Source organism: Sphaerodactylus townsendi, linkage group LG05 (assembly GCF_021028975.2).
Source record: "Sphaerodactylus townsendi isolate TG3544 linkage group LG05, MPM_Stown_v2.3, whole genome shotgun sequence".
Lineage (NCBI taxonomy): Eukaryota > Metazoa > Chordata > Lepidosauria > Squamata > Sphaerodactylidae > Sphaerodactylus > Sphaerodactylus townsendi.
Window position 1 is genome coordinate 85831927 of NC_059429.1, and position 25687 is coordinate 85857613.

General features: G+C 42.0%; 1 protein-coding gene and 1 non-coding gene across 5 annotated transcripts in view; one reads left to right on the top strand and one right to left on the bottom strand.

Moving 5' to 3' along the window:
* Nucleotides 1-137: 137 nt before the first annotated feature.
* On the bottom strand, nt 138-210 carry TRNAK-UUU. Its single transcript has one exon. It is a non-coding gene; the product is annotated as a tRNA-Lys (tRNA).
* Nucleotides 211-3553: 3343 nt separating this feature from the next.
* Nucleotides 3554-25687, top strand: part of MDM4 (MDM4 regulator of p53) — a 28853-nt gene continuing 6719 nt past the window's right edge. Inside the window, exons 1-10 of one of the 4 annotated variants that reach the window (XM_048496300.1) lie at nt 3554-3706; nt 8763-8870; nt 9480-9554; nt 13001-13134; nt 13859-13908; nt 18868-18935; nt 19632-19722; nt 19867-20009; nt 21597-21719; nt 22775-22855. In XM_048496300.1, the coding sequence (XP_048352257.1) occupies nt 8796-8870; nt 9480-9554; nt 13001-13134; nt 13859-13908; nt 18868-18935; nt 19632-19722; nt 19867-20009; nt 21597-21719; nt 22775-22855 (840 nt within the window). In that variant the 5' untranslated portion in view covers nt 3554-3706; nt 8763-8795. Of the gene's footprint in view, nt 3707-8762; nt 8871-9479; nt 9555-13000; nt 13135-13858; nt 13909-18867; nt 18936-19631; nt 19723-19866; nt 20010-21596; nt 21720-22774; nt 22856-25687 lie in introns of those variants that run through there. The other 3 variants (XM_048496301.1, XR_007244499.1, XR_007244500.1) reach the window with 3 other exon arrangements.

The following is a 25687-nucleotide window of genomic DNA, read 5'->3' on the forward strand; positions in this document are numbered from 1 at the left end:
TAAAATCCACGGTTTCTGTCCATATTTTAATTCACAACAGTGGAAAAAAAGCTTCGAATGGAGAATCGATTTGGGACACGACAGAACAAGACAGAACTATAAACCTCGAGGGTTGCAAAAATTTAAAAAAAATTCAACGCCCGAACAGGGACTTGAACCCTGGACCCTCAGATTAAAAGTCTGATGCTCTACCGACTGAGCTATCCGGGCTTCATGCTGACTGTGTGTAGAGTGGCACTATACAAAGACTTCATTCCTCCATATGGCATTATTTCCACCGATGGCACATGTGCGTACGAGCTACGAACTCACTTCGGGAAATACAAATTTGATTATGTATTGCTGAGGGCAGAAGCGGTTGCACTCATACTTGGCAAGAGACATAATTTGTGCTGCAAAGGTCCAGAGTTCCGTGGCTGGGGTCAAAGCAAATACAGGTTAGGGAAAATAAATTGTTTCGCATATAGCAACTGGCTGTTAGAAAACGTTGCTTTGTGCAGGGTTTAACGTTTGCATGCTATAGAAGAAAATGTGCATTCGCTCCCCTCCCCTCAGTCGGAATGATCTCCAACTTAGACAAATCAGCCCCCTGGAGGAATGACATCTTTAGAGGATGGACTGTATAGCATCATAACCCTGCTGAACTCCTTCTTCTCCCCAAACTAAACTGTCACCAAGCCCCCCTCCCCCCGCAAATCCTCAAGAATGTCCATGCCACAGCTGGCACCCACAGAGGAAGGGTAGCCTCGATTTGATGTCCTCTCTCACTGGTGGTAGAAAAAGCGTCCCCGGGAAAATCTAGTTGCAGAGAGCAGGGAGAGAAAGGTGGCAATTCCACAGGCGAGGTGCCACGACTGGAAAAAAACCCAGTCTCTGATGATCACCTGCCGCACCACCTGCCTCTGGTGGACTGGACCGTATGGGTGGGGACTTAAACATAAGAAGCTACATTTTGAACTATGCCCGGAAGCGGATGGATAGCCAGTGGAGGTCAGCGTGATCCAACACTGAAAGCAATAATTCACTCCCTGCTTTTCAGATTTTAAAACAGGCCATACAAACAAGAATCAATAGCAACAGGATACTGTACATTACTGTGCATTGAGTTAGTTGGTCACACAGCCAAGTAGAAGTTCGGGGGAATGACTTTGGAACTGGTTTTGAGCAGGACTCGAGACCTGGTGCCAGAAGGCGATGCTGTTACACCAACTGGGAACAGTTACACCAGTGCTATTCAGTTAAATATTTTGTCCCTTTATAACAATTGAAAGTTATCCAAAAGGCCCAAAACAATCACATTCCATTTCTAAAGAGAAAAAATTTATTAAAACAAGGGAACTATATAGAAGGGTTGTATCACCCTGGTGTTTAAAGATCTCCATTGGCTGTTCATCTGTTTCTGGGTGAAAATAAAATATTCTTTCCTACCTATATGCAGGGGCATAAACTTGGAGTGGGGGGCAGCAGGGCTCATGCCCAATAGGGACAATGCTGCTTGGGGTGCCTGTCCCTCCAGTATTTCCCCGTGGGAGCAGTGCCCTCCCCGCAGCTGCAAAGTGGCATCATGAAGCTGCTCTGGTGCTTTCTCAAGTTTAGTCAGTCCTGTTTGTCTTTGTAGCAACTTACTAAAGGGCTGGTTTTGTTTGTTTTTGTAAATATAAGATAGGGAAGGGACCTTCAGTGGATAATATTGTCTTGGAAGAAATCCATTTTAGATGCCAGCAATGCCTTATTTGGGAGGATGTGAGGTCAAGTCTCTTCTTAGGCTATGCTAACAAGGGGCCAAAAATCAAGAGAGTGATTTATTGATGGGACATCTAAATTTCTACTCATTGCCACAGGGTTTGCAAAGCCAGGCACCCATCTATATCTATTGGTAATTTCATCAACAAACACAAGTCTTCCTGAATGCAAAATCTAATTACTATCAAGCACCAAGGTCAGCTTGATTACCTTTTACTACCATTGCCTGAATGTCTGCCTCAGGCATGGGTGAGGCCTCCACCCTGAGAATTGTGTTGTCCAACCTGCAGGAATGCAATCACCTTTTGTTAGCTTTCTGAAAAGCTCCCCCACCCCCTCAATCAGAGTCAGGAAATCCAGAGGTTATCTTGGACTCACCCTGAATTCCTGACCCTTATGATTATTTCTTTGATAATCTATTGTGCTGGCTCCCATAACTTTTCTTGTTCTGCTAGCGGCTAGCCAAAACAGTAGAGTCTCATCCTCTCCAGTTGCGCAAAGGCTGGTAACATTTTCTTGCCACATAGAAGAATCCCTGTAGAGCCTTACCTTGTTTGTTTTTTCCCTTTGGGACCTTTGGGAGTTCTGCCTAAAGCCTGTGGATCATCAAAACTGACAATATATTCTACCAGTTTAGCAGACTGAGGTCAGGTAAGCTCCTTCCTTCTCTCTGGTTATTCCTTCTCTCTTAAAAACTCTTTTCTTATCCACTTCTTTAAATTTCCAGCATTTCCCCTTGTAATTCTTGTCCGCTTTCTTTATATCCTTTAGCATGATGTACCACCAGCAAAACATGTTGTACCAGTGCTCTTTTTAATGTTGACTGGCTGTAAATGTTATACCTTTCCTTTGTAAGGTTTTCCATTATTGAAAAGATATTTCTTCCTCAGCATTTTGTACCCATCTGATCATGCATGTTTTAACTTGTTCTGTTTTGTACCAAATTGAAGTAAGTTTACACATTCATCCTAATAAATGTTCTTTTTGTTGTGTGATTATCTTTTCAAATTCTGTCAGTCTCCTTATAATTACATTTGTTACTGTATTAATTTCCTTTTTTAGTCTTGAAACTAGTTGAAAATACAATACTCATTGTATTTTTACTTCCTCTTTTTGTTTTGCCAACACTTAATTTCTCCTTGAACGTCTGTCATATCTCCATATGTAAAAAAATAGAGACTTCATTGGATGTTATTTATCGCCCAGCTTTGAAAAGCTTCAGCGGACAGTTTCCAAACCTCCCTTTATTAAAGGAACAAGGCATTTTTCTCCCGATATGTTGGCAACCCGAGTTGCATAACATCCCAAGATTCATTGCTACAGTATCAATCAGGGCGTGGTTGTACCTGATGAATTTCTGCCCGTTCATTATTAAAAGCAGAACGCTGTCCTCATCTTTAACCTTATTTTAAATTTATTAACCGTAGAGGGCATAACTCTTCGAAAGCGCTTACAACAAAGAGGAGCCTGCAAATTACACTCCTCTGCTTAGTTGATATAAAGAAATTCAACAGGCCGAAGCCTTTCTCTTTCCTCACAGTTTACAGACTTTCTGCCTCAGCATTTTGAAACGGGGCATTTTGAAACGGGGTGCGGGTGGGAACAAATAAACCAGGGGCCTCTGTGCATCAAATGCTGTCTTGTGAAACTTCCCATTACTACTGAAACGCTTCCCGTTCTCGGTTTCATTTGGGTGGACTCCGATCTGAAACTTCCGGTGCGCCCAAAGTGGCCACCGGATATAGCCACTCGTGACCAATACCGGAAGTGTGTTCTGTTATAGTTCCGTATCTCTATGGTTTGGGCGGAAGTAGCGGGGCGGCCATGTTACTTCATAGGCAAGTAGAGACTTGTTCTCCCGCCTTTGTAAGATGGAGGCGAAGAAGATTTGGCGAAGGGGCTGAAAGGTTGCCAGTTTTTGGTTTGCAGACGGAGTTGTTGGGTGCCATGGAGTAACCTCGGGGTGAGTATATTAATAGGGTCAGTTGCAATCTTGTTGCCGATGTCTGGAGCGGTTGGTTTTCTGGGTAGCAGCTACAGGGAAGCATTTGGGAAAGGCGGAAGGAAACGAGGAGGTTGTTACGAATCATTTTAAACTGCAGGCAGCTGTTTTCATGCTGGGACAAATGCAAAGGGCAAAAAGTGGTGTCGAGCTAGAGGAAGATTAGTAAATTTCGTTGTGGTGCACAGTACAGATGCTAACCTGGTTATAGGCATCTGTCTTGTTGAGGGAATCTCTGCTCTAAGCAAGTTGAAATGAACTTTCTGTCAAGGGGGAGGCAGTGTTGATGATCTAAATGGCAGAGGCTCATTGTTGATATGGACTCCTGAAGTTGAGTTCCTGTTTTTCTTTGTAAGGGTGAGAAAAGCCAAGTAGCCTTAAAAGAAATAAATGTCCTTGGAATGACAGCTTATGTACAGGTTGCAGTTTTAGGTCATTTGGATTGTTGCTGTTGTTTGACTTTAATGTTACCAAACTAAAAACGCTAAATGATCTTCTTCAGCAGGTTCAAGAGTTAATTTCCTTCAAGTGGGTTTCTGAACTGATTTTTTGCAGTGGATATATAGATATACTTGTGTAGGCTCACTGTTGTCACCGGCGGCTGTGGATTTAGCCTGAAGTTGTTCAGCTTGACACTGTACTGAGTTTACACTCAATGTTACTCTGCTTAAAGCAGGAGTTGGCTTTGACAACGTGGGAGGATGGCTATAGAATGTGTTGAGGAAATTTGAAGGGAAAGTTAAAGCAAGTGCGCAAGTCCTTTATGTTATTCCCTGGGCTGCAGTTTTATGTAATATTCTGAAACGAAAGTTCCTAAATTTGAGTACACCTTAAAACAAGGGAATATTTTTAAAAGACAATTAAAAATACAAAATATAACATTAACAATATATTACATGACTTTTTGGATACGTAACCAGATGTGTTGAGCTGCATAACGTGCGGTACATTTCCTTGAAACTATTTGCATCTTAACTGAGCAGTGTATGGTATATTCTTGACACTTTCTGCATCCTAAATGAATGTTTGGTGCCAAGCAGCAGTTGAATGCTTCACCTTTGCACTTGCTTGAAACGTGTGTTGCCATGAGCTGTATTGCAAGTTTTGGGCTTAGTATGGATCATGTAAACTTGTTGACAGACTATATAAACAGAGGTGCCAACAGCAAGTGAGTTAGTCTGGCACTAGAAAAAAATGAGACCTCAACAGCTAACTGATCTGTGGTGTTGAGAATTACGTGATGATACCTGAAGCTTTGGCTCATAACAGTCCTTTAATTTTATTTTATCAACAAAGAATGACAGGAAAGGAAAAAAGAAATGAAACTGATTCAGTTGTTAGGTGTCTTTAGTGGATTTGTCATGCAGCCTATATTCAAGAGAGTAATACTTGTATGTGAACCTTTTTTCATAAATAAGAGTAATGAACTTAGTATTAGCTATGAATGTAATAAAATATTGAACGCAATGTGTGGTGCTATGAGTGCCTAAACAGAGTGATTCTTTCTTAAAAGGGTAAGCTAGCAGGTAATTCATCTGTGTTATCTCTCTAAGGAATACACTGTGTCTGCCACATATTTGAATAGTTGGCTGTTAAAAGAACCATCAATATATTGGAGAACTCATGACAGCTATAACTGGCAATCTAGTCCTATAGATGCTTACTGCAAAGTATCACTCTGAAGTTTATGGGACTCTTGAATAATGTGCTTTCATCATGAATATGGACATATACATAGGGTTGCAATCCTAGATTATCAAAAATGTGTCTTGATCTTGTTTCCTCAAGGAAAGGAAATGCTGCTTTAAAGCACTGAGTTTGACAATTTTAGCAACTAGCAATTCCATCCTAATAAGCGGACTTCTGACTCCATTGATGTTAATAGACTTAGATGGGTGTGAATCAGTTTGGGATGGCACTGTTTGGCGCAGTACCTTATTCTGAATGTTTGATCTCATGTGTCGGTCAGAAGGTTCAAGTATTGGGGGCTTTGCCCTGACCTGTAGCACCGACTAGCCTGATCTCATCAGATCTCAGAAACTAAGCAGGGTTGACCTTGACAAGCATTTGAATGGGAGATTTCCAAGGAATCTTAGGGCCATGATGTGGAGACAGACAATGGCAAATCACCCCTGAAAGTCCCTTGCCTTGAAAACTTCACCTGTCAGTCAGCTGTGACTTGATGGCAAGATAAAATAAAATAAATATTTTGCTTTATTTCAACCTTTGTTCACTTGGTTACATGTCAATACGAAAGCAGGTCAGCAGCAAATTTCTGAAGCTCCATAATGATTGCATTGTAATTCTGTGGATATTTATCTTTTTTAATTTGTGGTCACATGATACCTAAAGCTGTATAGAGTAGACTAAGAGTTCAATCCAGATTCTGGAGGCGGCTGGGGACAGTGCTGCTGCCATGCCGCCTCAGTGCCTCTAGAGGGCTTTCATGTGGTGTGAGGCAGAAAAAACAAAAAGCCTCCCTGAAAACCTCCATGGGGAAAACGGAGTAGTCCTTCTTCCCTGCTGCAGGTGATCCTGGGGTAAAAGCTGTGGCCGGAGGTGAGTTGGGCACTGCGGAGCTCCGTGGCACTCACCTGCCTTCCTGACTGGCGTAAGTACCACGTGTAAGTGCCACTCATGCTGGCTGGGAGGACAAATGCATTGATGCAAGCCCACGTTGCCTCCTACAGCCACTCTGCCCCCCCCCCCCCCCAAATCTGGATTGGGCTGCCCATATTACACAAGAGTTCTGATTATAATATAGTAGGATTGCAGATGCAACTATAAGGAAAATTGTGACAGTATTCTTACCCTTTAATGTAATTCTTTGAAAGTTATATTGATCAAGTTCCAGGTGTTCCACTTGGAATATTTTAGAAGCTTCTTATTTCCATTGTTTAATTAGAGCCAACCATCTGTGGTGTTACCATTTTTTACCTTTGCATTCCAAAACCATTCACTGATACTTATTATGCAGTGAATAAGTGTGGGGCTTCTCAGGGTGCACTTGCTGATTTAAAGATACGCTGTTAAGAGTAGGAAAACACTAAAGTGACTACTACATGTACTTAACAGTGAGTCAGCCTCAGTGGGAAACTGTTTGTGAGTGTACTTCAGTTCCTTTCATCAGGGTTGCAAGATTTTCCAAGCTTCTATCGACTCCTGCTGCATGTTTCCTCGTAGTATTTTTTGGATTGTTGTTTTTTGTATAAAGGAAGCATGCAGCTCCTACTAAGAGCAACAAAAATTTTCTACAGTTGCTGTTTTTCCATGGAATTTTTTTTTACCTCATGTGTATGTGTGTGTATGTGTTTATCTGTTTATAGCAGGCAGGGCTGATATGCAGCAAATAAGTAATTATTAGATGAGCTGAATGTTGAAGAATTAACAAACCCAGTGATTCATTCAATTTCTCCTGGAGGTACTGAAAAATGACAGCCCTCCCTTCATAAAATGCAGTTAGATCTTGAGTCTGGACTAGACGTGTCCACGCTTGTGCATGTGTTTGCCTTCTTTTGCTGTCATTCAATAACCAGGTGAAGCAAAATTGAAACTAAAACTACTTTTGTTTCACTTTCCTCATGTGCGCAGAGAAGTGCCTCATTCCTTCTCATGTGCTGGGGAGGCAGAAATATCTGGATAAGATTTGTAGATTTTCTAGTGTTTCTGCTTTTATTTAACAAGTTACTTTAAAGTAATTTTGAATCAGATTTTCTGATGTTTAACCTGAAGTGAAACAGATTTTGTTTAACCTGAAGTGAAACTCTCATGGTAAGCTGAAGGAACTGTAGTTATCTTAGCAAAAGAAAGGTTGCTCTGCCCATGTAACATTGACAAAGGACCAGGTCTTTGGGTATCCCATAAATATTGCGTTGAGCTGTAGTTTTCAGAACTTACAGATTTTCCTTAATTGTAAATAAGCAACATATGCTTTTGTCTCTACATTTTAATGAGTATTCCAGTAAAATATATGCCCATATAAATATACCCCCTTTTCTTGGGCCTGTTGATCCACATGGGGACTAGGTTCAGAATTAGATACAGGATTAATTGAAGTTTGAATCATTAAGTGTATAATAACATTCAGAATTGCAACAATTAAGTGAAGTGTCTCTAGCAGTAGACCTAGACTGTAACTACTATGCTAGCAACATACTATGACACAAAATGATGGAGCTGTATGGAGAACGACTTTGTCCCTTTGCAGTACACATATAAAAGGGTGGTGTCGAGGGATATGCTGAAGGTGTTTCCAGACTGAAAGGCTAATGGAAGCTGATTAAAGTTGGCTCTACCCCCAGAACACCCCCAACTGTACCAGTGCCCTCCTGGATGACAACTCAGCAGGGGCAGGGGGCTTCTGGGTTCGGTCCAACATGGTCAGCAGTGCCTGGCCAACCTCCCAATTTGCCCTCTCCACCAAAGTAAGTGCCACAAGCCCATCTCTCCCCCCCCCCCCGCCCCAGCATAGGATAGGGCTGCTAGCCCTGTTTATCTTTTTTCTTTTACTGAAATTTTGTGTGAGAGTAAGGCATCCCTTATTGATCTGAAGGTTCTTTATTATCATTTGTTCCTCCACAATTTTTTCCGAAATCTGCCTCAGTCCTTTTTGGGTTAAGTTAATCATTGCTGACAAGAATTTCCGGTGAGAATTGAGTGACTCAGCTGAGTTCCAGTTAGTCAGCTTAACAAATTTACTCTCTTAAGTTCTTGCCTTAACATGTCTCAAGGGGCTGCCATGCTTAGAGGATCTGAACAGTAAGAATTACCAGGGTCTTAGCAGATTATCCACTTGACCGGTGGTTTCAGGATTTCTGATATTTGTTATCAGATGACAGAGGTAATGGAGTTTTGGTCCAGTGCGTTAGAATCCTTTCCTCTGCGGAGGTATCATCAGGATGCTGCCTCTTGTCTTTTGTATCAGATGGCTTTCTAGAGTTTCTGAGAAGTGCACATGGTTCTTAGCTCTGTATGCTCTTTCTTTCACAGTAACTGCTAAATCTCTTTTCTTTTTTAGGGTTGTACTATAGACAGCTGCTTCACTGCCACAATGACAACTTCTACCTCGACACAACATATGCCATCTGAGAATGCCTACAGAATATCCTTTGGGCAAATGAAACAGGTAACATGCATTGATCTTCTTGAGCGTTGACCAGTATAGTAAAAAACAAGTTGAAGAACTTTTGATTTTAATGTATTTTGACTTTTCTAATTACCCATTTAACAGTTTAGAAATAGCTGATTATCAGTGCTCTTCGGTGTAAAAAGATATTTGAACATATACAATGTGTGTTCTGTGTAAGTGCTATAGTTCATTTAGGGGTTTTTTTTCTTATAAGGCTTGAATTTCGTGATGTTGCACATGGTTGACTGCTAGTGATAGTTGGATTAAATATAATCTTCCTAACTTGCAGCTGAACAATTTGAAATTCTTTTTTTGGCAGATCTCCTGCCTGGTTTGCTGGCCTTTGTTCAAAGAACAGAACATACAATTATATCATTTGTACTGTCAGATATATAAGATAGTTCCTGGAGACACCTGATTCTATATGTTATAGTAGATGAATTCCTTTAGAATTGTTTAGTGTGGATTTTCTTATTGGATACAGTAGTAGAACATTTTGCTACACCTGTTGTGTTACTTCTATATAGTTTACAGGTCCATACAAAGTCTGGTTTTATGTTTAAGTGTTTTGTGACATGATTAAACAGTAATTACTTTATTTATTAGGTACATCCAAAACTGCCGCTGCTGAAGATTTTGCAGGTTGCAGGTGCTCAGGGTGAAACATTCACACCAAAGGAGGTGAGTTTATCTTTAGATTCTTCTGAACTCCAAAGGTAATGTGAATGCTCAAATGATCCTTCTTGCAATGTTCAGAAGGAACCCCGGCTTTGGGGCCCAGAATTTTATTTGCTGCTCATTTCTAATTTAGGGGCAGTAGCTGTGGAGCTCAAACTGAAGAATTACATCTTCCTTTCCAAGTACGAGAGGTCTTCCTCTCTTTTCTATCATTTATCTCCTATTTAGGGTACTGGAATAGCAGAAGACCTCAGCATCTTATTCATAATGTTGGCTAGAAATCTTGTTCTTTGAGTTTGAAGTGGGCCTTGTGCTCCATACATTTTACCTCCCATTTTGTCATTGCTGGCAAATGACACGAGATGCTCTTCTGATTTTGAATGCTTTGGAAGTTTATTGGAGAGGGATTTTTTTGATCTCTTCCTGATGAATGGTGGCTGGTTTCATAGCACTCAGCATTGCACTTTGTGACCAAAGTGCTCCAGTATTAGACTAACCAGAGCATGAGTGCAAATGCTAAAGACTATTCCTGATTGCCCTTCAGCAGTCATCTCTCAGCATTTGAGCCATGAAGCTTGAAATGCTGGGGGCTTGGGGTTCCATTGCAGCCCCTCCTGTTTCTTGTGTGCAAAATACGGAAATCCTCAATGCCACAACCACATATTTATTTATAAGCAGATTTTGAAAGCATTGTATGCAGTCTGCTACAAGAGTACAAAATCCTGTTTAGACTGTGTAGTTATATACTGTGTAGTTAAGGAAATCAGAATCAACTGTAAATGTGAGGAAATTCTTTTAGTGCATGGCTGTGTGCCTTAGGGATCTTTGGAGATTCTTTTTGCTTTTTTTCTTGTTGCCAATTGATGCTTAGAAGTTTTGAAATTATACTTTTATTTTCTCTCATTTTAGTTCAAATGCCTTGTCAGCTAAACCCAGGGTACTGTGTGAAATCATTTATATTAAGATTAAAATGCAAAGTGTGTACAAGATTAGAAAAATGACAGCAGCTATGATTTGGAGGGGTAGTATGTCAGCTAGGAATTAAATGCTGTGGCTTTTCATTAGAAAGCTGTCAGATGCTCCTGCAGAGCTGTGTGACTTATTTTAAACACTTATGCATTTAAATAACTTATTTAGCTTCTAATATTTTAGCAGAAAAACAAATTGAATACTTTAAATGTAGGGAGTTTCTGTGTTAAAATGTTAATTTGCTATAGTCACTCACATTTTGCATGGTAAGGACCTCTTTTCCTGCAGTGGGTGGAAACACTTACTAGCAACTCTTTGGTTTGTGTTTATTTCCTCTGGCTATGAACACTTTTTGCTGCTGATAAAGAGGGGAGACAGGATTTTATGCACAGTATATTGTTTGAAAGATGAATCACTTATGTTTTATATTTTTTGTGGTACAACTAGAGCATTTGAAATCAATTGGATCTGGATTGTATCTAAACCAGAACCTGAAATCAAACTTTCATTTAAGCAACTCCAGTGAAGGCAATGGTAGTGGGTACCCAGTGGAAGGCTAGATAAACTTTGCCTAACAGCTGTTGCTTTAACTGTGCTACAAAGAAAATACTGTGGTTGAATTGCTGAAGAACTGAGGTCTTGGAATGGTCATAGATGAGGTATCACCTGGAAACTCTGTCAGCTATTTTGAAATTGTGTGTGTAAATAAAAATAGATTTCATGCAACAATCTATTTTACTTGTGGTTTAATAGGCATGTGTACTGTTAACTAGTCCAGTTACACACCTCACCAAGAACTCAGTGTTTACTGTTCAGTGCAGTATACATATATCCAACAATCCTATGAAGTTACATGAAAACTGCCTCAGATTTTCCAGAGTTGGACCAAAATGGCCAATGTTGATTGACCACCTCTTCTCAAGACCACTAATTTATATTTATTTGATCTTTGAGACCAGCAGTTGTATTCCTGTGTAATAGATTCAAGGCTTTAGTCTAGGCCAGGGGTAGGGAACCCAGCTCTTCTGCCCTTGCACTGCGTCTCCCCGAGCCGAGCCGCCAGCCCCATCCTTGCCCGCCCTGCAGGCAGCAGGGCAGGCGCACCAACTGCCCACGGTCGGCTGGGCCATGCTGCAGGCTTCCCCTCTCGCCCGCCCCGTTTGAGCTGGGCGGGCTCTTTCCCGGCGGCTGGCGAGGCCGAGCTGCTGGCCCCATCCTTGCCCGCCCTGCAGTCAGCAGGGCGGACGCATCCATGCGCTTCTCAGAATGAGCGGAGTAAAAGGTAAAAAAAACCCCAATATATATACAGTGTTATCTTTATTTTAAATGTCAAAAATTATTTGCGGCTCCAAGTGTTTCTTTTCCCGTGGAAAACGGGTCCAAATGGCTCTTTGAGTGTTAAAGGTTCCCTACCCCTGGTCTAGGCAGCAGCATTCTGTTTGGCAGAGAACAAATATGTATCGATCATTTCAACCATCTCAGGTTTGTTGGAAGTTTCTGTTACAGTTACAGACATTTTAATGGGCAGGGATAATGGAAGTATGCCTTTGCAGAATCATTCCAGTCAGTACTAAACTTGCAATTTGTATGGTTGTTAAAAACTACAGTAAATTCCTTTCAACTAGCTGACGTGGTAATAATGGACATTAAAGTAACTATGTTCTTGACACAAGAAAATTGAGTTCTGATCCTTTTGGGTAGCTCGAGCAAGTCCCAAATTCATCCTCTGCTCCATTATTAAAATGAATGACAAAATGGCTTACAACACTCTTAGGCTCAATTCATGCAAAATGCCAAGCCTTATCTTACTCCTATGTGAGTGCTTCTGGGAGCTCACATGCTGTCTCTTCCTCCTGTGGTTGACCAGCTAATTAATGAGTTTGGTTTTTGCTGTTGACTATAATCATTTACTAGCTGACTGTGCATAAAAAGAGAGAGCATGCAAGTTCCTACAGTCTCATTCATGTAGCATCTGAACTACTATGCGTTGGTATACAGAGTGTATACAGAATAGACTCCTGCTCATGCAAAAACAGGAACAGTATTAGGAGTTCATTCAAATTGAGAATCAATCCAAGTGTTAGTGCTTAGATTGGAGAAATATCTGAACATGCTCTAATTCCATTTCGATAGCTAACTCTTCAGTCTGCAGCCCCTTTTCATAAGCAGTGAACTTGCTTGGCTGTGAATTCATTTTGGCAGTTGGACTTCTGCCTGCTGCTGCTGACTTTTACGTAAACTTCCTTGGCCAAGTTGAAATTATTCAGTTAATCACTCAATAAAGTTATGATTTAATCATGACATGAACAGGGGTTAGTTAACTCACAAAATTGTGATATATATGTGGTAACTGTATTGAAATAATGTTTTTAGTGGGGAGAAAAGGGCTTCTGTTTTGTGGAATCACTGTAGCAATTGAAATAATCTTTACTGGTTTAATATTTGCTGCAGGTATAACTGAGGTTATCTTTTCTATCTAGATCCTACGTTACCTTGGAGAATATATAATGCTGAAGCAGTTATATGACAAACAGCAGCAACATATTGTATATTGTGGAGGAGACCAGCTGGGGGATCTTCTTGGTCTTGAAAGCTTCTCAGTGAAAGATCCAAGGTAGGGTGCTTCTGAAATATACATAGGGATATATATGTTAAACCTTCCAAATAGGGGATCCAGCAGGGTGGCTCTGATTTAAATCAAATCAATTTAAATCTTACTGACTACATTTAAATCATAAACAGCACTTCTCATGATGTTTCATTTGGACCACCAGGCCGTGCATGTCTTTATCACAGTGTTTGCATTTTGCACACATGCCTGCCGTACCTAATAGGTGGAAGAACATCATTAAATCTCTTTTATGGCCTACTCCAAGGGGAAAATAGTGTAATGGACCTCAGGGTACACATACAAAATTCACAAGACTTGTGAGAAATTCTGCTCAAAAGGTTTCACTTCTGTTTTCACTTCTGTTTTTCAGCCCCCTCCCTCCCTCCATTCCCTCCCTCTCCTTCCCTTGCATGCCACCCCTCCCCCCACTAGGGTAGGTGGGCCATGTCCAAATGCCGAGCCCCTTCCCCCTCCCTCCCCTCCCTTGTATGCCACCCCTCACTCACTCCCCTCAGGGGTGTATTGTGCTGCCTTAAAGACTAACGTAATGATAGCGGCATAAGGCTTTATATGCTAGTGCTTTCCTCTGCATTTGTGTACATGCTCATGGAAATAGAAGTGGGGGGAGGAAGTTATTACAAAGGAAGGCTAGAAGGTCCAGCATACTAAGGCATAGTGGTAGTGAAAACAGAGAAGATACTATTCTGTGTTCTTTTTTTCCCCACAGCCCCATTTATGACATGCTGAAACGGAATGTGATTTCTGCTACTGTTACAGGTAGGTTTGTTTTTAATATAAGTTGAGTTTATTTGATGTTATGTAAAATTTGATATTGGTAAGTAACACCGTGAAAAGCCTTTTTGTTGAAGTGTACTACTGATGACAGCAACAGGAGGGCTGGGGAAAACATAGTCCTCTACCCCTAGTTGTAAATTGCTGATGAGAACACATGCTTTTCTTGACACATTTGGGATTAAAAGTAGGACTGAGAGTTTGTGGATGATCAGAGCAATAAATACAGTAGAGGAGGAAAGAAGAAGATGCATTTGGATTTATATTCCACCTTTCTCTCCTGTAAGGAGACTCAAGGTGGCTTAAAAACTCCTTTCCCTTCCTCTCTCCACAACAGACACCTTGTAAGGTAGGTGGGGCTGAGAGCGTTCCAAAGAACAGTGACTGGCCCACGGTCACCCAGCAGAAATGTAGGAGTGCAGAAACACATCTGGTTTACCAGATAAGCCTCTGCCACTCAGGTGCAGGAGAGGGGAATCAAACCCAGTTCTCCAGATTAGAGGCAATCCAGAGGATGCTGTCCCTGATGGGGTGAAGTGTTGAACTCTACAATCTGTTCCAGAGGGTCTGTAGTGTGACTGACATTCACTGAATTGTGCAAAGTGGGTGGTTTGGAGAGGGAAGAAGAAAAGTTATTTGTACATGGAATCTGGTTTATCTCAAATTCTATTAAATACTGACTATTAACTTTTGAGGCCAAATAGCAAAATGTTAGGTGCAGACATACGTGATGAGAGAAAAGAATAGTTTGGTGGTCACTTCTTTTCCAGTGGTATCTAATTCATTAGTTTTAATCTAACAATGCATTGGGGGTATATTTCTATCAGCAAGCCAGATTCCTATATATCCTGGGTTAGAAAAAGGTCCCACAAAAAGAAAATGTTTGTAGGGGCAGATGTAAAAGTGTTTCACAATCCTAAAATATTCAGAACTTGGAGATAAACTTTGACATGAGGCAGAAATTTTCTTTTATCCCTTCCTTTTAATATATTGAATATTTAGCCCTTCCTTTTAATATATTGAATAACTACTGCTAGTAGGGTTCCTTTACAGCAGCACTGGTTTTTAAATTTGGAGGAATGAAAACTCTATTTTGAAACTAAGATATGACAGGCCAATCCAGGTTCCAGGGACACCCAGAGATGGTGCTGTTGATGTGGAGAGGCAGCTAGAAGAAGAAAAAGAGCCCTCCATAAGGCTTAATGGAGTTTGGCCACCCTTCAAGGCTATAAAGCCAGGGAACTCCCCGTCCCCCTGCGCACTAGCCTCCAATTGGTAATACACCGTGATGGCCCCAACCTTTGGGTTTTACTGCTGAGGGGCAGCCAGGCACCAATGTGGCTGTTCCGAACCCCCACAGGGGTGCCAAATGCATGGATGCAGCTGTCAGCCACTCTCTAAGGATATTCACCTCCCACCCCCCCATCTGGATTGGGCTACCCAAACACCAACAAGCTGTCATTAATTTAAAGAAAAAAACATATACATTCAACAATTTCTAATGGTTTTGTATCTTGGTGTGTTTTTGTACCCCAAGAATGTATGTCTGTGGTGATGTAAATATTTTTCAGATTATCAAGGACTGTATGTCTCCAGTGCTCTTAAAAAATGGTTTTCTGTATCATTTGTTTTACACTTGTGTATTGTTTTTTCCCCAATATGTTAAATGGTCTTGGGGTAAAAAAAAAAAAAGCCCCTGGTTGCATAATACAACTATTTCTGAGTTCTTTTGTGCCCAGGGTGCTTTTTTGATTACACATCGTAAACTGCAAGTGGTAACTGGCTGTACTCAGGTGACACTGTTTACTACTATACCAGTGACAATGTCCTAAGAAGGTTGTATAATTTGGTAGCAAATTCACCTCAGGCACAAGATGCAGGGTTTGATGTCAACCAGAGAAATAACGACCAAATGTTTAGGACTGAACATTTGTTGTTATGCCAATGTACAACTAGGAGGTATCCATACGGATATTCTGAGGTTGAAAATAAGTGGTTACATGAACCTTGAGTGTGGTTGAGTGAGTGAACGTTGCCTGAACAAACCAAACTTAGCAGTCCTAGCCTGTCTCTTGTAAAGATGTAGGCTCCCTACAGCTCTTCTATGATTTATGATTTCAGAGCTCCTCATGGCTTTTGTGGTACCACATATTCATCATCTGGATGATTACTTATTAATGCTTTGTATCATATGTGGTCAATGCAGTTCTGTTCAGACGTAGTTGTTGCAGGCATATCATGGGAAAAGACATGATATTTTGTTTTTAAAATCTTGAATGTCAGGATGGAGACTAGGCTGTGGAATTATAAAGTGGTTCTGGTGTGGGTGTAAAATACCCCAAATCCAGCAAATTTGGGGGACATAAAGGAATAGCTTTCTGTAGGTACTCTGAAGCTATAATCTGTGGAAGACTGTCTCACATTTTGTTTGGCTGTGATCCAAAGAATCACATGAGGCACAATGAAAGGCCTTAAATACCCTTTTCTTCCCTCCCGTATCCCTGCTAGAGGTTGCAGCTTTTCCCATCATGTCTGAGCATGTGAAGTTAGTTAGTGGGCATGGGGGGGGGGGGCACTCAATCTTACTGCAATTTGTGGGACATCCGCCCAAGGGCTTTGGAATTTGCAATCTAAGCAACAAATGAGTGATTATTTTTAGAATGCTACTGGTAAAAAATCTAAAGTAGATTGTGATGGAGAGAGGAAGAAACAGAATACAACTGTGTATGGGTAAATTAGGAAGAGAGAAGAGTATTATCAGATTTTGCATAATTGGATATGCTGACTTCAGGACAAAGCGATGTACTACTGCTTTTCAGTCTTCTTGCAGCTGTACCTTTTAAGCTTAGTTTTATCTCTTTGAGGTTAGTGTTGGAGTAGTGCTAATCAGATGTGTGCAGGGAGTTGACTTGGGGGTGTTAGCACAAAATAGAACTAACAGCAACCTAAGGTCCAAGTTGGTGGTGCAAACCCTGGCACTTGCTCAGATGTTCATGGACCAGCAAAATCCCAAAGGAGGTGAAAGCCTATGATGGCAGGGGCTGATGGGATTTGTAGTCCATGAACATCTGGAGTGCCATAGGTTCGCCACCACGGAACTAGGTGGAGGCTGAAGTGGGAATAGTGTGCTTCTGGTATGATTTGGTAGAAGGACTGGTTCACAGTGCATGTGTATTCATGACAGTTTCACAGTCAGAGTGGCATATAAATTATTCTAAAAGCGTAAACAATAAGGCAGACCCCATTTTGGGAAAAGTGCAGATTTTTCAATAGTTACCCGTATTTCCCTGAAAATAAGCCCTACCCCGAAAATAAGCCCTAGCATGATTTTTTGGGCTTTTTGGAGGATGCTTGAAATATAAGCCCTACTCCAAAAATAAGCCCTAGTTACAGATTCCCCAGTGCAACAGATCTGGTCACGTTGGGGTGCAAAATCTTGGAAAACAATAAGACATCCCCTGAAAATAAGCCCTAATGCATCTTTTGGAGCAAAAATTAATATAAGACTCTGTCTTATTTTTGGGGAAACAGGGCAGTCATGAGCAACACACTGATCCGCATATTACATAGTAAAATGTTGGTTGCAGTGTTTGGAGAGTGGGAGGAAATAGCCAATGCTATTGCTTAAAGTGTGGGGTGGGGGTGTCTTTCTCATATACCATCTAATCAAAGTCACAACACCTATTTTTGCTTCTTCTACTGCAAAGTTACTGTGAATAGACGTTTCCCAGTACCTAAACTGAAGGTAAACATTACTCATGTTGCCTTTCAGCCATTGCAGGGCTTGTGCTTTTTCTTACCCTGTTTCCCCGAATATAAGACATCCCCGGAAAATAAGACGTAGTAGAGGTTTTGCTGAAGTGTGAAATATAAGGCATCCCCTAAAAGTAAGACGTAGCAAAGTTTTTGTTTGGAAGCATGCCTGACGAACAGAATACAGAAAAATAAGACATCCCCTGAAAATAAGACATAGCACATCTTTGGGAGCAAAAATTAATATAAGACACTGTCTTATATTCGGGGAAACACGGTACATGTAGATTAATCTCAGTGTTGGAAGAAGCCGCTTTTGTGAAATGGTCCTGAGACTCACCATTAATCAGATTAGTGAGCGGTCTCTGTCTCTGTCTGTCTGTCTCTCTCTCTTTTCTTGCTTATCTGTTTAGTAACTAGATGTGTTTTGTGAAGCTACCGTGTTTGTATGATTCTCACCTCTTACATTTCTGGTGCTCTTTTACAAGCAGTGCTGGGGCTTAACTCCTTTACTCTCTGCTATGATCGCTCACTGTAGCATTCATGAATCTATTCAACCACAGAAATTGGACCCTGCATTGGAAGGGTCCTTCTGCCATCTCTTTCAGAACCTACTCTAAAGCTAGGTGTCTGGTTCTAGATATGAGAAGATCTATCACTATTTTGTGCCTTACCTCACACATGTGAAAGCTTGAGGAGATTTGTTCTACCAAATAACTGAGCTTCTAGGTGGATGTGGATGGAGGCCTTGCTTGCAAGCATTTCCAGTTAGCTAGTGGGTTGCTTTGACTTCCTACCAGGGTGCCATGAGCTGGCTAATGTATCTTGATGATGACTCAATATCGCATCTATTTCCCACTTGAAAACGAAGAAATTGAAAGCATCTAGAAATTCTTTCCTCAGTGTATCATGGAACCCACGGCAGCTTGAGTCACTGTCTCTGAAGGACTGAATGAAAAGCAGTAGGACAAAATGCGACTCATTCAGGGGAGGCAGGAAATCCATTCTGTAAAAGTAGCTTCCTAGGAAACAGGACACTGTCACTGGATGAAAAAAAATGATATCCTCGTATGTCTTAACACTCTTTGCCCACAGTTGCCAGATTTGGTTTATTTGAAAAGGACCCCACAATATTTGTGAGAATGGTTATTACCAGGGAAGGTTTTTTCTTTTATTTTACCTGCTGTCTAGATGCCGCACAGACTCATTCTCTCGCAAAGGATCAAAGCGTGAATAATCCAAGCCAAGATCACCTGAAGGTAAACCCAGTGCTGGGTGGTTTATTTTGTTGTACAGAGTGCCCCTTCTCTGTACCTGTGCACGGTGGACTGCTAGAACTTTTGCCTTGCTTGACTGGTGGGTTTTTGCCTTCCTCAGAAGTTCTAGGAGTCCACAGACCAGGGACAGAGTGACCATTCTCTGTCTAACAGAGTTCCATTCTCTGTGTGTGTGTTTTTGGGATGTATCACTTCTTTCCTCAGTCACACCAGCTTGCTCTGTTAACTTGCTGGGTGGGATCATTTGTCTTTCCTGTACTTTCTTTCTTTTCCAGTGGTAAAGATTGTACTTTAGGGGGAAAAAACCCTGTCTTGCTTTGCTTAGTAGCATCCTCCTTCTAACACCCTAGAAATTTTTAGCATAACTTGTTTCTCTTATTTACTTTGGATTGAATTAGTTCCGCTTCAGATAAAATGATTTAGGAGGGAGGTAAGGAGATTAGTATCACTTGACAGTTGTCAATTTTGATGATTTTTCATGGGTTTTAGCTGTTTTACTCACGTGCTTTTTTAGTACTTGGTAATTTTCTCAGACAGTGAATGTGTTTTTGTGTACTCAGACTTTTATTGTTTAACTTCTTGGTGGTGTTCTGCAGCTGGTGACTCAGAAAGGAAGTGTTGCATCCCTATGTCTCTGTGAGCTCTGATGAACTAATGGGTGTAATTCTTTACTTTAAGCAGAGTATCGCAGAGGGGGCCTGCAGTGCTGAGCAAAAAGAGGACTCATCGGCCATGTCATTCTCTAAAGATTCATGCGAAGGAAATAAAGGTAAGTATTGGATGTGTGAAATGAACACAAAACATGATAACCATGTTGTTGTCTCTGTTGTCTCCATTGTCATTTGTTAGCATATTCTAGATTTGACTTAGCTTTTGATGAAGCTGTAAACAGCCTTATGTTCTTGTCTGATAGATAACATTGCAAAAAACCAGTCCACGTTGGATCTGGTGCTTGAAGAATGGGATATAGCTGGTCTTCCGTGGTGGTTTTTAGGTAATCTGAGAAACAATTACAAGTCAAGAAGTAATGGCTCAACAGATATACAGACTAATCAGGTAAATATTGGTCAACAGGACTTGTGTGATGTGTGCAAATTATTCTTAGAGGCTTTTTTGTAGATAGATCTTTATTGCTGAAATTTTCAGTATTTGATTTTCATCTCTGGGTAGAAGGAATTAAGAATTGTTCCACTGTCCTGCGTTTCTGTCAGTGCAAGTAAGGTTTTAGAATCCATGTTCGGGTGGGTGATTAGAGAAAGGAAGGAACTGGGTCTAGCTCCTGTTCTCTACCAAGACAATGAAAACATGGATGAGGTGGGTAGGATGGTGGCAGGTTGGCCTTCACTTTTGCTTGTAGCGATTCAGTTCATTCAGAGGCTTACCTAGCCTCTTGGGAAAGGACCATCTTGAGAGGCCCTCAGTCCCAAGAAAATGTACTTCTGTAAAATTTATTGTGTAGGTTTTGTTGTGAATATTTTCAGATTGATCTTGTCTGTGGATGCTGGCCAGGTTTTTGGGAGCGTGTGGGCCACCACATGTGCTCTGGACCTGTTCTGTTCCCCAAGCAAACCAAAATCAGGTGCCTTGCACTTGGCCAGAACAGAGTGTAAGACCCACAGACAAATAAGCAACAGTTCAAAAACGCTTTAATAATATTGAAAGTTTAGGACTCTGACTCCTCCCATGAAGTCTGACTAAATAAAGAATCCTTGCGAGGCTGGAAACGATTGGAGATTTATCGAAGAGCTTGCAGACACCAACACTTGCTTGCTTGCTTCCAAGAAAGTCTGCTGCTTCTGAGTTCTTCACAGTGTCCTCTGACTGGACTCTGTTTTTCCTGCAATCCTATTGAAACTTGCTTACTCTGAGTTTGACCATTCTGATCCATGCTTCTGTAACCACATGGTTGGATTATTGCAATATCCTCTACGTGGGGCTGCTCTTGAAGGCAACTTGGAAACTACAAATGGTCCAGCATGTGACATCCTGACTATTGTCAGAGGCTAGTTGCTGGGGATATGTGTTACCATTTTGAAACAGCTATATTGACGGCAAGTTTGTTTCCAAGTACAATTCAAGGTGCTGGTTATGGCCTTTGAAGCCCTTCATGACTTCAGATTCATGTATTTGAAAGACTGTATCCTTCCATATGTCCCTTAGCATCAACTGCAGTCATCAGCCAGCCATCTGTTAGCTGTCACACCACTTAGGGTGGCCTGTCTGGCAATGACCCGATACCCAACTTTCTCCTTTGTGGTTCCAACTCTGTGGAATGTTCTGCCCTCCCTGAGGCTCCCCCCCCCCTTTTGTGAAGATATTCAGGAGGCTTTATAGAGTCTGCTTATTTGATGGGGCTTTTGAGGATGTTTCAAGGGGGAGAGAAAGAAAGAAATTTGGGGTTTGTTTTTTATTTTGATTTTAACTGAAAATCTTTAATTGTTGCTGTGAGCTGCCTTGAACTACAAAAAAAGATGAGACATAAATCTTTTAATAAATAAAAGGTAAAATTTAGATTAATTGGGGTAGGATTTGAAATAAAGCTACTAATAATTAATGTCGGAACTATTAGGGTAGCTAGTTGATAGAAGAGCAAAACAGTCATGAAGCATTATGAATTAAGTTTTTCCTTCCTCTCCTCTGTAGGATATAGACACTGCTGTTGTTTCAGATACTACTGATGATTTGTGGTTTCTCAGTGAATCTGCTTCAGATCAGATAGTTGACTGTGAACAAGCTAATGAAGATGGAAAAGAGGGTTGCAAACTGGTAAGACTAAGACCAGTTAAACAATGACTGAGCAACTGCATTTTATGTCTGATGTATAAAGGTGGCACTTTTGCATTTAGTGCTTCTGAATTTCAGTTGATTGTTTAAAAAAAAACAGCCAAATTAAAATCAAGTTATTTATTTATTTGTTTGTTTGCATTTATAACTCCCCCTCCCCCAGAGGGCTCAGATGAACTAATCTATGAGTTATGAATATATAAAAGTTTATATATATGGTCCAACTTTGAGCATGTATGATGTGACTGACAAGTTACTTGATTAATGTCAGTGTTGAGATGTCTCAAACAACCATTCTTCTAAGTGATTCCTTGTTTTCAACACAAATGTAAGTGAAATCATAGTAACTTGACAGTGCATAAGAGTAATGCCGTTGTATAATTAGAGCAGAGTACAGTTTGCAGACCCTTACAGAAAATCTGCTTTAGATTTGGGCAGAATTGCCATAGATCAGTAAAAGTTTTACCTGTGGCCCTGGGAGAGCTGGTCTTTTTATATAATCTTTGGCCCGCTGAAATGTAAAAAAAAAGGTAAAGGTAGTCCCCTGTCCAAGACTCGGTCATTACTGACCCATGGGGATGACTGGGAAGGAAATGGCAAACCACCCCATAAACATAGTCTGCCTAGTAAATGTCGTCTGCTGAAATTAGTTCTCTGTAAAATGAATGTTGTGACTTAGGGACTGTTTTGAGGATAAATGTATTAGGTGAAAGTGCTGTGCAGTGATGTAGTCATATACCCATTTAAAGGATCAAATGTGTTGGTCAGTTGGTTGAAATGACTGTGGTACAGGTTGGGTTTTGTCGCTAGCATACTTTATATTGAGGGCTTCTTTGGATGTTATGAATTTCCTAAGTACAAGCTGCTTTTGTCTAGAGAGAGTAGAAAAATGGGTAGAAAAGTGATACAACTTGACATGTGGCTAGTTCATTGCATCCTCATGCATGTGTCTAGTTTGCTGACTAATGTCATTGAGTGATACCCTGTTGTTCATTGTCAAGGTGCATAGAGCAGGCATTTTTTTGTTCATATTGCAGGGAAGTGAAATTGCATCTTCTGAGGACTTTGAAGATTCACATTCTTTAAGTGATGACACAGACATAGATGCTCCCTTCAAAGTATGTATACAGGGTTCTGAATTTGGGATGTGTCCATAATAGAAGTGGGAAGCATATTTTGTCAAGTTTCTTTACCACATTCCTTTAAATGTCCTTTGAGCAACAAAATACAGTATATTTCTTATTTTTACGGTAACACATTTAGAAGTATGGGACTCATATAATTTGTGGGGGTTTTGTTGAATCTTCTGAATTAATGGTAACTGGTTATTTTAAAAACATGCAAATAGCCAAGCAGAAACTGAACTAAAGAAAAAGAATGCAATGGTTGGCATAGTTCAGAAATCAAACTATGGTTAATTGTATCCTTTCAGAGCTTCATAGTTTGTAAAATCTAACTTTGCTTCTGCTTGAGTGTAGTTATCCTGTCCGTACTGAGGTGAGAGCTGGGAGCTTCAAGTTCAGTGGGCTGGGGGAGCTGAATGGTGCTGAGTTCAGTAGGGTGTAGGGTGAGGGGAGATATCAGTGATGGGAGACCAATTAACCAGGTGAAGGGAAGGGGCAGCAGACATTTGTGTTCTACTGCCCCTTCTGGATCTTCTTCCAGCCATGGCGATGCTGGTGACCCTATCAATACCCAACTAGACTATAATATCCTACTTTTAAATGCCAGTTTAGTTACAGGGAAAGCAGCTGCCATCCTGAATTTAAGACTTATGAATAAACTGATCTGGCTAGAGGAAGGGGGAGGAATTAACATCTCCCAACTATTCCTTCCAGGATTTTCAGCATGCATCAGCATAGGCCTGGTAGACAGGGAGGTGGTATCTCTGTAGTCTGTCAGGACTCTGTCCCTCTGGCTCAGTGCCCTGTCCAAGACAGTGCCAGTTTTGAGAGTGTGTAACCTAGCACTGGGAGTGCAAGACAAGATTTTGTTGGTGTACCACCCACCACACTGCCCAACTGTCTCCCTGCCTGAGCTTGCAGAGGTAATCTCAGAAGTAATGTCTTGGGGAAATTTAACATTCATGCAAAGGCTGCTTTGCCAGGAGCTGCTCAGGATTTCATAGTCTGCCTGACAACCATAAACCTATCTTGGGTAATAACCAACCGCACACACTAAGCAGGCTGCATTCCGGGGTGGGTGTTTTGTGCTGGACAGGAAGAAGGTGATTGACGGTAGGGAGATTGAAGACAGTTCCCTTGTCATGCAGTTCACTATTTGCTGCTTTTTTGACTTGTATGAGCACCAAGATTCCACAGGGGCAGGGGGAATCAATTAAGAAGTTCTGCCCTTGTATATGTTTTCGGACACATCAGGGGGTTTTTTTTGCTGATATGGTTGATGTCGATTCTCTGGTTGACCAGTTGATGCTCCCATTGATGCCCTGTTTGACCTCTGGAATGGCAGTTGACGTGATTACATCCAGGAAGCCCCTCTCAGACAGCCCCTTGGCTTACTGAATAGCTGTGGGTGATTCCAAGTCAGGGGAGATGGCTAGAGTGGCAGTGGAGAAAGACTCAGGATAAAGCTGACAAGGCACAGGCCAGAGCCTTTTTAAAAGTCTACTTTGTATGACTTTTATGATGGTCAAGGAATAATATTTTTTGCTAGCATTGCGTCTGCCCAGTTTAGACCCTCAGAACTCTTCTGGGGCCTATTGTATTCTGGCCAACAGAAGGAGATGCTCTGCTCTGCAGTCTCCTGCAATAATTTTGTTAAACACTAGGTCAGTGATGGCGAACCTTTTAGAGAGAGAGTGCTGGGGGTGGAGCAAGGGGAAACTGTGCCCGGGGCATGTGTGCCCTGTGCGCCCCTGCCACGCCCCCACCCTGCCCTGGAATGCCCCCAGAATGCCATGAAACACCCCACCACGCCCCCAGAACGCCCTTGCCACGCCCCTGCAGGGGCGCATGCCCAGTGTGTCTCACCCCCTTGGCGCTATACTACTGCCGAGTGCCCAAACTGTGGCAACAGATTGTTGCGATGCCCACAAAGAGGAGCTCTGAGGGGTGCCACCACCTCTGTGCCACCCAGCGTGCCATGGGATTACGCCCACCACCGCACCCCTAGGTGGATGTGCCAAGGCGTTCCCTAGTTGCCCAGGCCCATGGTGGCTGTACCCGACCCACCTTCCCTGACCTTGGAGTTGGACTCCACAGACAATGTTATCACCAGCCTGGCCCTGGGGGCCAAGGAGAGACAGTCTTTGCCCACAGGGCGCCTTGCGTTAGATCAAACCCACATGTACCTCTCCTCCCACATTGCCCTGGCCTGCAGGGTCCTGGCGCTGTTTGCCAGTACCACCGAAGCTTACCTGAGCCCCTCTCACTCTCTCTGTTTGTCTCACAGCAGAGAGGGGCCCTCCTGATTGCTTCTCCCCTTCCCGGCCTGCCCTTGCCCACCCTGTTATGCTTCACAGGGGTGGGGTCGGATGAGTGCAGCGGTGATTGTGAAGCCAGGGCTCACCAGCCTGTTCCCCCCACAGCGCTGGGCAGCCACCCCTTCTAAGCTCCTTGTCTCTCTACCACTCCCTTCCCCTGCTAATGCCCTCCCCAGTCCCTGCTGCAGCAGCAGCTCCAGAGGCCCATTTCCCTTCTCCTTTTATCTACTCCTCCTCTTGGTCCAGCTGCAGCTCATCACTCTCTCCCACAGCCGGTTCAGCTGTGAGAGGCCCCTTCCTGCCAACACTCACTCTGCTGGCTTTTACTCTGTCTGCTGTCATCCTGCTGTCTCTCCCTTTGCCAGCCCTTGCCCTGCCTGCTGTGCTGAGTCCGGGCGCTGGGGACAGGGCTGCGCCCGGACAGTGGATAAAATCTCTTACAACTGCTCCAGTTTGGACTCTACATTTGAAACTGGACCAGATGGGCCGAGGGTGCCAGTTGTGTGGA